This window comes from Pan paniscus, chromosome 3, assembly GCF_029289425.2.
Source record: "Pan paniscus chromosome 3, NHGRI_mPanPan1-v2.0_pri, whole genome shotgun sequence".
NCBI classification, from domain to species: Eukaryota; Metazoa; Chordata; class Mammalia; order Primates; family Hominidae; genus Pan; species Pan paniscus.
In genome coordinates, this window is record NC_073252.2 from 107,845,137 (window position 1) to 107,858,610 (window position 13,474).

At 38.7% G+C, this 13,474-nt stretch overlaps 1 protein-coding gene across 8 annotated transcripts in view; it reads right to left on the minus strand.

Annotated features, from left to right (window-relative positions):
- Positions 1-13,474, minus strand: part of CFI (complement factor I) — a 74,482-nt gene that overhangs the window by 13,200 nt on the left and 47,808 nt on the right. For 4 of the 8 annotated variants that reach the window (XM_055111714.1, XM_063603868.1, XM_003830013.5 and 1 more), the window contains 7 exons: positions 12,320-12,590; positions 10,299-10,452; positions 7,282-7,457; positions 6,288-6,401; positions 6,035-6,145; positions 3,697-3,720; positions 3,519-3,539 (listed from right to left, as the gene is read on the minus strand). In XM_055111714.1, coding sequence (XP_054967689.1) covers positions 3,519-3,539; positions 3,697-3,720; positions 6,035-6,145; positions 6,288-6,401; positions 7,282-7,457; positions 10,299-10,369 — 517 coding nt within the window. In that variant the 5' untranslated portion in view covers positions 10,370-10,452; positions 12,320-12,590. The remainder of the gene's footprint in view (positions 1-3,518; positions 3,540-3,696; positions 3,721-6,034; positions 6,146-6,287; positions 6,402-7,281; positions 7,458-10,298; positions 10,453-12,319; positions 12,591-13,474) is intronic. The other 4 variants (XM_008955383.4, XM_055111712.2, XM_003830012.5 and 1 more) reach the window with 2 other exon arrangements.

A 13,474-nucleotide genomic window follows, 5' to 3' on the forward strand; every position in this document is an offset into this window, starting at 1 on the left:
TTTTACCATATTGGTCAGGCTGGTCTTGAACTCCTGACCTCGTGATCCACCCGCCTTGGCCTCCCAAAGTGCTGGGATTACAGGTGTGAGCTACTGTGCCCGGCCTCCCAAGGTGTTTACATAAGGTAGGGAGCAGTCATCAGCACTAGCCAAGGGAGTCCTGAGCTGACATGAAAAAGGCTCCTCTCAGTTTGTACAGGTATGGGTTAGCATTAGGCATCTGGGATGCAGAAGTTAAAAAAAAAAAAAAAGAATGTTCTTTTTTTTTTTTAGATTTTTTTCTTGAAGTTATACCAGATGTTTTCATCTTTGCTCTGCCATTCTAGAACATTTCTGTGGACGGAATCATGAGTTCTTTGACCTGGGGATCTGAAAGTGAATTCCCACCAACATGTTGCTCTGTCACGGATGAGGATATGGCTGGGGATCACATAGCCCAGAATGGCAGCGTCACTTTGCTGCAATCCTGTGTCTTCTCACTGAATTTGCTAAGTTCTCTTTGGCACAGGCATATGAGTGTTTGTTATGCCACACACCTAAGTTGTTTTCTGGGGTAGAAAGAGGCTCTGCTCAGATGCATTCACAAAAGCACCCTTGTGAATCAGAGAAGACTCAAGTATTCACATTCAATGCCCAACAAAGGAAGATGAGAAAGTCCAGTGTAGCTGAGGTGTACTAGGTATTAGAAGAACAGCACTAACTTGATTTAATATAATCAAAGCTGAGGTGTACTAGGTATTAGAAGAACAGCTAGTACACCTTTGATTATATAAAAATTAAGGATTTCTATTCAACAAATCTCACATGGATAGAGTTAACAGATGAGAGACAGCATGGAAGAAGATATCTGTAATGTTTAAAACTGACAATGGATTAATTTCTAGACTGTAAAAGGAACCCTTGCAAATCAGTAAGAAAGATTACAATGAAAGAAATATAAAATTGAGCAAAGGATGTGAACCAGTGAAAGAACAGAGAAAAGGAAGATGAAACTAAAAAGCTAGTATGCACATGAAGAGAAACTCAGAATCATTGGTTAATATAAAAATTGAAGTTAATAAACAATGCCATCACTTGACAGCTGGAGAAACACGCTTGATGTTGGTGGGGTTGAAGAGAACCCTCAGGCATTATTGGTGGAAGTAAGGACTGGTATATAACAGCACTGCCAAAGAACATACAGGCACTAGTAATCAAATTAAGGATATGCATACTCTAAGATTCAACTTGCTACTATGGTTTGAGTGTGTCCCCCAAAGTTCATGTGTTGGAAACTTAATCCCCAACACAACAGTGTTGGGAAGTGGGGCCTAATAAGAAGGGATTAGGTCATGAGGGCTCTTTCCTCATTAATAGATTAATGTCGTTATCTCAGGAGTGGGTTAGCTGTAGTGACAGTGGGCTTGTTATATACAAAAGTGAGTTCGGACTCCTCTTGTTCCCTTGCTGTCTTGCCTTTCCACCTCCTGCCATGGGTGATGGAGCAAGAAAGCCCTTGACAGATGTGGGAACTGCGACCTTCGACCTCACAAACCTCCAAAACTGTAAGAAATAAATGTATTTTCTTCATAAATTACCCCGTCTGTGGTATTCTGTTATAGCAACACAAAAGAAGACACTTGCCCAGCTAGATGCCTCAAAGAAATCCTCCCACACATACTTAAGGAGAGGATATTCATCACAGTATGATTGTGGGCTGAAAGTCCATTACTGAGAAAGTGGAGAGTAAATTGTGCAAGATAAACACAGTGGAGTATTTTATACAGCAGTTAGAAGCAACAAATTAGATGAACACACAGTAACATGGACAGGTCTTTAAAATGTAATGAGTTGTGAAAAGAAAAAAAGGAAATAGAGATCTACAACACAATACTATGTGAGTAAAAAAATGTATGCTTGCAAAATAACAATACACATTGGATACGAATGCGTGAAACAAAAAAACGTACATATTACACCACTTAAAAATGGTTGCCTATTGGGGAAGAGGAATGGGAGTAAGGTATAGCGATAAAGAGGGATAAATGAGTCAAACAAGACAGGGGCCTTGCTTGACCCCTGATGATCATGTATAAGGAGCTGAGGAGTATCATTAACTCATCACTTTGCCTCTGAGATCTGAAACTAGGGAGGGAGGAGGAAGGAAAAGAAGGAGGGAGGGAGGGAAAAAAGGAATAGAGAAGAAGAAGCAGGAGGAGGAGGAGGACGAGGGAAGAGACGGAAGAAGAAGGAGAAAACAAGAAGAAGAGAAAAGAGGAACAAGAAGAAGAGGAAGAAGGAGGAGGAGGAGGAACAGCAGCTTCAGAGGGCAAAATGACAAGTGAGAGAATACAATGAAATAATAGGCATTTAGAGCAAAGGGTGGTCTTGAGCTAGCCAGTCCCTCAGGAATCCTAAGAAATCCTGAGGAGGTGGCTCACGCCTGTAATCCCAGCACTTTGGGAGGCCGAGGCAGGTGGATCACGAGGGCAGGAGTTCAAGACCAGCCTGGCCAAGATGGTGAAACCCCATCTCCACTAAAAATACAAAAATTAGCCAGGTGTGGTGGCACGTGCCTGTAATCTCAGCTACTCGGGAGGTTGAGGCAGAGAACTGCTTAAACCCGGGAGGTGGAGGTTGCAGTGAGCCGAGATCAGGCCACTGCACTCCAGCCTGGGCTACAAGACCAAGTACAAGACCGAGACTCCGTCTCAAAAAAAAAAAAAGAAGGAAAGAAAGAAATCCTGAGGAGGATCATGAACTTTGACGTTACATGAACTGGGGATATGAATCATTTTACATGACTCATTTACATTTACATGACTCCAGCTCTGTCGCCCAGGCTGGAGTGCAGTGACGCGGTCTCGGCTCACTGCAAGCTCCGCCTCCCGGGTTCACGCCATTCTCCTGCCTCGGCCTCCCAAGTAGCTGGGACTATAGGCTCCCGCCACCACGCCAGGCTAATTTTTTTTTTTTTTTTTGTATTTTTAGTAGAGATGGGGTTTCACCGTGTTAGCCAGGATGGTCTCAATCTCCTGACCTCGTGATCCGCCCGCCTTGGCATCCCAAAGTGTTGGGATTACAGGCGTGAGCCACCGCGCCCAGCCGTTTACATGAATATTTTTTAAAAGGGTGGTCCCAAAGAGCTAGAGGATTTGGGGACATCTGACTGATAGAAGTAAATAAGAAAATGCCTATCATGAAAAGATGTTATCTTTTTTCAGGTGGCAATTTCTTGAGGAGCCACCTTGATTTTGAGAGAAAATGAAGAGAAGAAAGGTATTCGGCAAAGGTGAAATGTGCAGGGAAGAGTCCACTCTGGATGGTGTTTTGGTCAGCAGGCTATGGATGGGGTGTATGAGAGTGAAAGTTTATCACACTGAGAAAAGGCCTCTACGCCTAAACTAATGTTCAGGCTGGGTTATTGCTAAAATGTGGTCATATCATGCTCCATTAACAGTTACATTAAAATATAAGACCAAAGAAGCTGAGTTTTGTTTCAATTTTTTAATATCCCCAAATTTTAATAAAAATTTTACCTTGAGCCACAGATGCAAAGCCTGAAGAAAACAAAAACAAAAAATTTATCAAAGGATAATTTTTAATTGGGAAAAAATGCACACTATATCAATATACTATACATATATCATGAAAACCATTGCACCTTATTTCTGTTTTCTTTGGTAATATAATTTTTCTATTATAAAAATGATTTACCTTGAATTGTAGGATGTCTAGCTGCTAAAAAAAACACAAAAAACTCACTATAGCAAAGAGATCATTTTGATTTGAATAAAATATGCACAAATTATTAAATTTCAGACTAGTACAACTTAATAGTTAGAAGCATCACTAAAATGCAAAGGCAGAGCTCATCCCTAAATAAGAGTAAACTGAAGTAACAATGATAGTTGGCTAAATGTGTTTTTGAAACAGATTTTAAAAAGATAAAAGGAGGTCAGGTGCAGTGGCTCATGCCTGTAATCCCAGCAACACGCCTTCCAAAGTGTTGGGATTACAGGCGTGAGCCACTGCACTTGGCTGGGGCAGGGATTTTTGAAATGTTATTCACTAATGGAACCCCACCACCTAGAGCAGGGACTGGCACACACAGTAGCAGCTGAATAAATATTCATCAAGTAAACGAATAAATATAACTTAAAGAGATTTTTCCTCCAGAAAGCACTGATGGAAGCAAAGAGTCAGTCTGCATAGTCTAGAATAGGTACATAAGGAATATTTTTCACCATTGGAGGTTATCCAGAGCACCAATTCATTGCTTTGAAACTTGGATAAGTAAAAGGAAAGAATGAAGCATTATTCTGCCTCTCTATAGATTTCTAGTTAATAAGTGCAATAGGCATGATAAAATTAGAAATTGCCATTTTACAGCCCTATTGACAAAATGGACATAGGCAACAATTTAAAAGGCTGCTAAAACCATTAGGCAAACGATTGTGGGGCACTTTGAAATGGACACACCAAGCTGATCAAGTAATCATCTTAGCATCACTAGAGGAGGGACAACCAGACAAGAAGACATTATGTGTAACAGGAAATACATGCAAGACTCATCAAGAATTCTTACCTAAGGCCGGGCACAGTGGCTCATGCCTGTAATGCCAGCACTTTGGGAGGCCGAGGCAGGCAGATCACTTGAGGCCAAGAGTTCAAGACGAGCCTGGCCAATGTGGCAAAACTCTGTCTCTTCTAAAAACAGAAAAATTAGCCAAGCGTGATGGCACATGCCTATAATCCCAGCTACTCAGGAGGCTGAGGTGGGAGAATCCCTTGACCCCAGGAGGCAGAGGTTGCAGTGAGCCTACATTGTGCCACTGCACTCCAGCCTAGGCAATAAAGCAAGACTCTGTCTCAAAAAAAGAAAATAAAAAGAATTCTTGCCTAAAATATTAAACTTGCTCTTAAAAAAAAGTGTTTATTTGTCATTGACTCAAAGCTCAAAACCTTGGTTATAATCAAGTCTCTCTAAATCCAGAATAGAAGTATACTATAGGCAAACGACTCAGTTTCTCTTAAAAAAAAAAATAAATAATAGTATGAAAAAAATTGGGGTAGGGAGGTGGGGAAGATAACTCTTGATGAATAAAGAAGACTTTAAAAACGTAATAACCAAACAGAACATTCAGATTCTTTTAGATCCTGATTTGAATCTATTCATTCAAAAAAGACATTTTTGAGATAGTTGAGAAAATTTGAACACGGCTGTTATTAAATGACGTTAGTGAATTACTATTATAGTGAATTATTATACCTAACATAGATTTTAGATATACGAATGAGAGAATGAATGGTTTTATATATATATATATTGCTTTTATCATTGGAGATGCATATAAATGATGTGATATGATATCTAAAATTTACTTTAAAATACTCCAACAGGCCAGGTGCGGTGGCTTACGCCTGTAACCCCAGCACTTTGGGAGGCCAAGATCATCTGAGGTCAGGAGTTTGAGACCACCCTGGCCAACATGGTGAAACCCTGTCTCTACTAAAATACAAAAATTAGCCAGGCATGGTGGCAGGTGCCTGTAATCCCAGCTACTTGGGAGGCTGAGGCAGGAGAATCACTTGAACTCGGGAGGTTGAGGTTGCAACGAGCCAAGATTGTGCCACAGCACTCCAGCCTGGGCAACAGAGCAAGACTTCATCATAAAAAAAGTAATAATAAATAAAATAAAATACTCCAACAAACATACAAACAAACAAACAAACTGGAAGAGAGATAAACAAGATTGGCAAACTATCAATAACTTGCAGGTGGAAAATGGGTACTTAAGGATTGGTTCTAATGGTCTATTTTTTGTATGTGCAGTGAGAACGTCTTTTAATAGAAAGTTCTGAAATAACAAGTAGATATTTAGCGGATGAAAATATGAGGAGATGAACATTCCATAGTTCTGCAAATGCCCACTCAGTGTTCTTACTGCTACACCCATCTATGGTCCCCTTAAGATTATACTTTACCTAAAGAAAAGTTTCAGAATCCCTGGATTCAATAATGAAAAAAAGTCACCCCAAGTCTTTAAATTACCTTCACAGCCAACTTCATCTTCCCCTGTAATGCAGTCCACCTCACCATTGCATTGATACTGGCTTGGAATGCAAACACCCGATTTACAATGGAAGCTTTTGCCTTGGCATGCTGTGCAAACATAAGCAGGAGAGGTTTTTTTAATTCCTTAAAATTGAACGAGGTACAATCTAAAATTCAATAGTAAAGTTGTTTTTCCTCTTTTAGTCAGAAAAATGAATTTAGAGGATTTAGAGGCTAGATTTATGTTTACCTTTACAACACAGTTCATCACTTTGGTCTCCACAATCATTGATACCATCACAGGCTTTCATCTGAGAAATGTATTTCCCATTCACACACTGAAAGAAGTCATTCATTGGAGAATCTGTAAAGCAGGAATTATCTTTGTGAAATTTATTTATGGAGTGGTGGCATGACATCCTTATCAGATTTTTGGGATAATGGAGTCATTAAGAGAAAGTTAAACTTCAAAAAAATGTATAAAATGTATTGGTATTATCAACATAGTACATATGACTCATACAGAAAATAAAGATCAAACCTGGCTTATGGAGGCTCTTCTATTATCTCTGAAAGTCAGTATTTGTTGTGAAAGTCTATATTTGCTGAGATGGGGAGGAATCAAGAGTACGTGCTGACATTGACAAACACTGGTTTCCACCCATTTCTTTCATGCTGCTATACTCATCCTCACCCCTACTCCCAAGACTTGCTTGGTTAGTGCCATTTGTTTACATTTTGGTGGTACTTTTTTTTAGCACTGAAAAGGAATGGGTATAGGTTTGGTCTTTAAAACTACATGTATGACTAAAATATTCCAGTGTCAGGAAGGAGGAGAAAAGTCTCAATGAACGCCTGAAAACTGAGGCACCAATGTGGTCACTTAAAGGTTTTAAATAAATTCATATATGCTGGCCCTCTTAAAGGAGATGCTGAGCTTTCTTCTTATGTTTGATTGACTTGTGTTTGCTACAGTAACTTTAATCCAGATGTTCAAATGAAGCAAGGGGAGTCAGGCAACTTTGCTTCCCATATGTGAACCTGTAGAGAGGCAATGTTTGAATGGCAAAATGGTACAATAGGGGAAAGGTACCAATTTAGACTCTAAAGCCCAAAACTTGACAGAATCTATATTATTGCCTCTGTGACTGGCAACGAGGCATCAATCATTTGTTTACTATAGGCTTGGTGTAAAATAACCAACCTTCAAGGAAGGGAAAATAACAGGCAAATACTCCACCAACCTGCTTTCTGTGTATAACAAACCACATCAGCTAAATCCTGGTAACCCATAGTTCTTCTCTTAGTAAAAGTACATTCAGCCAAACTGGTCTCTAATCCTCGGCAATGCACATGTAGACATTCAGTGGAATTTATAGAGAGATCAGACAACTTAAACCTTCTTTGAGTATCAGCACCTCTGCAAATAGAATAAAGGAAACATTATGGTAGAATAATTAGTACTTTGCATTTATAACCCTACTGTAGCAGGTAAGAAACTAGAGTAATGTCCTCTCATCCTCTATATAGGAGTTACAGCTTGGGCAAGATACCGAAACTCTGAGCCTCAGTATCTTCATCTATAAAAGGGAATATAACTACCTCACTGGGTTTTGTAAAGATTAACTAAAACTTGGCTGGCGGTGGTGGCTCACGCCTGTAATCCCAGCACTTTGGGAGGCCAAGGAGGGTGGATTACCTGAGGTCAAGAGTTCGAGACCAGCCTGGCCAACATGGTGAAAATCCTATCTCTACCAAAAATACAAAAATTAGCTGGGTATGGTGGCCCACACCTGTAGTCTCAGCTATTCGGGAGGCTGAGGCAGGAGAATCACTTGAACCCAGGAGGTGGAGGTTGCCATGAGCTGAGATCGTGCCAGTGCACTCCAGCCTGGGCAACAGAGTGAGACTCTGTCTAAAAAAAAAAAAAAAAAAAAAAAAATTTTCCATCTTTTCCTTTTGGGAATCTCTCTGCCTGCCCCATGCTGTAAACTTTAGCTGGTTGGTTCAATTATTGCCTAAGACTTGGAAGGTTAGGTTAGTTTAATTCCTGTAGGTCAATTTTGCTTTTACAGTAAGCTACATCTTCACTTCAGCCTTGACAGTATTAAGGTGATATTTTGGCATCTGTGTGCCATTGCTTGGACTTCTCAATTTGTTCAGAATTTGTGAGAAGAGACTTCCTCAGTGACGTATTATCCTAGAGATGATGATTTACAGTGAACTATTCTTCTAGGACATTCAATTATTCCTTGCTTCTCTCTAGAAGTAAATGGGGAAAATAGGTTAAAAATAAAAAATTGAGCAAAGATGCATCAGGTAAATGGAAACAAAAATAGAACAGTAATGACAATATAAATATTAGACTAACTAGGATAAAAAGCAAAAAGAAAACAAGGTGAAGCCAAGATTTGTAATTATTTCAGATCATGAGGCTATGCCATGAGAACAAACAAGAGCCATTTGAGGCAATCTTATAGGTTAATAATCTGAAAAACGTACCAACCTAAAAATATCTAAAAATACTATATAAAATGCCATCTTTTTCCTCAATGAGTTCTTAAGGAAGTAAGGGAAATCTGCACTGGTTAAAATTAGAGATGTCTGTTCATGAGCTTATGCAAAATATAAGAGCAAAATACTGAGAAATCAAATACTGAGAGAATCTACCAGTAGGTTGAACCATAAGTTGTAGGTAACAAACTGATGAAACTCAGAAATAGCCTATGGCTTAATTTAACAATATAAGAGACTCTCACTAATGAACTACTAGCAGATGTGGTTTAAGAAGAAGAAAATTGAATTCAGAAAGAAGGGGTGAGATACAAGAAAGAACAAACCAAGAAGTTGGTAAACATGAAGTAAATCTGAGTAAGCATTGCCTTAACAGTAGTGATAATGGCTTATTATATCATCATAGTGATTAACTTCTGGGATATAGAAAAATAAGGTGGAACTAAATATTAGAAACTTGATGGGTTAATTACATTTTTTTCTATTATTACTGAAGAAGGTGAGGACTTCCTAAATCAATGATTTATGGTATAAGTTCAAAGGTAACTAAAGAAGTAGAAATATAATGCATAATTTTCAAACCAACTAGAGGTGGAAAAGAGGAAAGATTTTTAAAAATCTTTAATTTAGTAGAAATTATAAAAGGAAAAAGGACAAAAGCACACAAAAAGCAGGGTAAATAATAAGCCTAAAAACAAGAGGAAAAATAAATTCAACAATGTAAGTAAGTATAATAATGTAAATGGACTAAATTCTTTAGTTAACAGTGATTGTAATATTGAATTAAAACCAATCTAGATATGTGCTGTTTATAAGGAACATGCTTAAAATCTAAAGATATAGGAAGACTGAAAGTAAAGAAATAGAGAAAGATCTAAACAGAGCAGCTAATTCTATTAATAATGAGTAACATGTCTATTATCTAGAACCCTGCACGTGGAGCATTTGAAAAATACTCAGCCACAAAGCAAGTCTCAACAAATATTTGAAAAAATTGTTATCATACAGGGATATTCTCTAACCACGAAAATCAATAACACAAAGTTAACCAAAAGCAAACTAACATATTAACTAAAACTAATATTATAATAAAGAAAACTTCTAAATTACATATGGGGCAAAGAAGAAATTATATTGAAAGTTAGAAGATATTTTGAACCAAACAATAAATAAAATATCACTTATATATAAGTATATATACTATAATTATAGTATATAAACTATATATAAATTATAGTTTATACACTATACTCTTAGTATATATACTTATATACTATAATTATAGTAAACTATACTATAAAACTATAAACTATAATTTATCCTAACTATATAGTTTATACTATAACTGTATAGTTTATACTCACTGTATAGTTTATAGTATAAACTATATTATATAACTATAAACTATACTCACACACAGTATATAAACTATACTAAGTGTGAAAAAGTGTACATAATTGTAGATGAGTAGGAGACAGACAGAAATGAATGTGTTTTGACTCTCAGAATCACTAAAGGATTCACATCCAGATACTTCAACAGACTTATTATCCATGCTTTGTTGTCAGCAGGGTTCCAAGTGTTGGGTAAACATGAATGCATATCATCCTCATAACAATGCTATGATGCATGTAGTTAATTTTCTTAGGTTACACATGTGGAAATTAATACACAGAAAGGTTAGGCAATCAAAAAGCAAACAACAATTAAATCAACCATGAGAAAATCCACTGATACAAGCGCTCACTGTTGAAACCCAAGGTCAAGGCAGGCCACGTTGGCTTCCCTCATGCTCCAGCTGCTTTTGCATATGAACATTGTCTTATCTTGGTCCACAAGTTTTACTTCAACTATTCCCTCTGAATCTGTAATTCCATGCTTCAAGGAAACACTAAACTTTCCTAAAATAAAAAAACAAAATAATGTGCAATATGTAGCCATTCACTTTTTTCTCTTAATTAAAAGTCTTTAAAAATAATAATGTACTTAATGTCAAGTGAGCTTTGAACATCATGACGATTTTAACAAGTAATAGTAAGCAATCATTTTATGAGTGTTTATTATGTGTCAGTGGCAGTGCTATTCAGCTGTATAGAGGATCATTAAATCCTCACATCAACCCTATGAGGATAAAGCCTGTTTATTCCCATTTTTACACGAGGAACCTAATTCTAGGGGAGGTTAAGTTCCTGGCCCAAGTGATGAAGCCAGGATTTGGAACTTGCTCAGTTGATCTCACTCCAAAGTCCACGCTCTCAAAAGTAAGCCCAACCGTAAAAATGTAAAATGTAGAAAGGGTTTATGTATTCTCATGTATTTAAGGCATTTAATGCCTCAAGAGAAGACAAGTCTGACACTGATGAAATAACCTCCACTATTGCCTTCTGCCTTTCCAACAGGGATTATAGATGAGCTCAAACAGGGAGCTTTTCCCCTCCTTTTCCACAGTATCTCAACATCTTAACTCAGCATCTCAAAAACATACAGGCTGCTGTGAGCTGGTATATGTCATGGTGCCTTTAAAAAGAATGTTTTAAGTGTTCCTTAGGTAATGAAGTGTCTGTAATAACTTGCTATTAGAAGACAATGAACCTAAGCTTTGCTGTCAGACATAAAATGTAACAAGCACTTTCTGCATGCCAAGCACTGTGTGAAGAGCCCTGCATACATTGTTTTATTTAATTTTCACAAGAATTGTACAACTTAGAAACTTCACATTTTACAGACGAGGGAACTGGGGTCCAGTGAGGTCCAGCTTGTCAACAACCAAGGTGGGGTTTGGAGGGACTTGAAACTCAATTGGACTGACAGTGAAATCCCTAATCATAACTGCCCACTAGTCTGAATGCTAGGGCCCCAGCCTCCTCAGCACATGAAGCACCTGGAAGGGACTGTAGACAAGATCTCTGGGTCTGACGTCTGGGTTTGCTAGGTTGGAGTATGTCCCAGGTCAGCAGTGGCTCAAGTGGCCCTTGGATATTTAGGAACAATGGGGTCAGGGCTGGGGGAGAGGGTTGGGGGGGATGGCTGTTGAAAGAAATTATTGGGGTAGGCCACGCACGGTGGCTCATGCCTGTAATCCCAGCACTTTGGGAGGCCGAGGCGGGCGGATCACAAGGTCAGGAGATCGAGACCATCCTGGCTAACACGGTGAAACTCCATCTCTACTAAAAACACAAAAAATTAGCTGGGCATGGTGGCAGGCAACTGTAATCCCAGCTACTCAGGAGGCTGCGGCAGGAGAATGGCATGAACCCGGGAGGCAGAGGTTGGAGTGAGCCAAGATCGCACCACTGCACTCCAGCCTGGGCAACAGAGCCAGACTCCATCTCAAAAAAACAAAACAAACAAAAACAGAAATTACTGGGGCCACAGGAGGACCTGAGGCCTGACTAGCCTACATGTGAGTACCAACCTTACTGGAAGACTTTTCACTGGGTTCTGAACCAACTCGATGGCCCTGGGAATAATCCCTTTAACCAAGTAGAAGTGAGGGTGGGGACAATTCTAAAGGGCTGGGCAGCAGGGAGTGGCACCGGCACTGAAGGAAGGTCTGGACTCAGCATCCCACACTCTGCACTCAAAGGCTGGCTGGATTCTGGCAACCCCTGATTTCTTTAGTGATTACTCCAATTATTATTGAGAGTCTAGAAAAAAATTTTGAGTTGTCATCATAACATACACAAGAGAATTATTTTCTGATAGAAAGTATGGCATACAAATACCCTCTTATATCATAGAATGACTTGAAAACTAGTCTCTTGCTACCTTCGGCTGTGCATGTTCCGTTATTTAAAAACTTTGTCCCTGGACGAAGACATTCCAAACTCTTTTGTTGACAGTATGTTGGGAAGCTTCTCCTGTTAGTTGCACACACTGCAGTGCCATTCTTTGGGCACTGATACGGTAGTTTACAAATACAGGTGCCCTCAATGCATCTCTGCCATGGCTGGCAGAAGACTTTATCGCAGGAGAGGTGAGTATATTTTTTTGCTAAGCACTTTTTCTCCACCAGATCCTCTTGAGATGTATAAGTGACCTGTAAATGCAAAATAAACATTAACTTAGCAACAAATTAAAGACTCCTGTTTGAAGATGAGTAAGTGAAGGAAAAGAGCAAAACAGATACAGCCCACAGTACAGATGAGAATGGTGTGGTCTGGTGGCTTCAAGAATCAGAAATAATGCCGCATATCTACAACCATCTGATCTTTGACAAACTTGACAAAAACAAGAAATGGGGAAAGGATTCCCTATTTAATAAATGGTGCTGGGAAAACTGGCTAGCCATATGGAGAAAGCTGAAACTAGATCCCTTCCTTACACCTTATACAGAAATTAATTCAAGATGGATTAAAGACTTACATGTTAGACCTAAAACCATAAAAACCCTAGAAGAAAACCTAGGCATTACCATTCAGGACATAGGCATGGGCAAGGACTTCATGTCTAAAACACCAAAAGCAATGGCAACAAAAGCCAAAATTGACAAATGGGATCTAATTAAACTAAAGAGCTTCTGCACAGCAAAAGAAACCACCATCAGAGTGAATAGGCAACCTACAGAATGGGAGAAAATTTTTGCAATCTACTCATCTGACAAAGGGCTAATATCCAGAATCTACAATGAACTCAAACAAATTTACAAGAAAAAAACAAACAACCCCATCAAAAAGTGGGCAAAGGATATGAACAAACATTTCTCAAAAGAAGACATTTATGCAGCCAAAAGACACATGAAAAAATGCTCATCATCACTGGCCATCAGAGAAATGCAAATCAAAACCACAATGAGATACCATCTCACACCAGTTAGAATGGCAATCATTAAAAAGTCAGGAAATAACAGGTGCTGGAGAGGATGTGGAGAAATAGGAACGCTTTTACACTGTTGGTGGGACTGTAAACTAGTTCAACCATTGT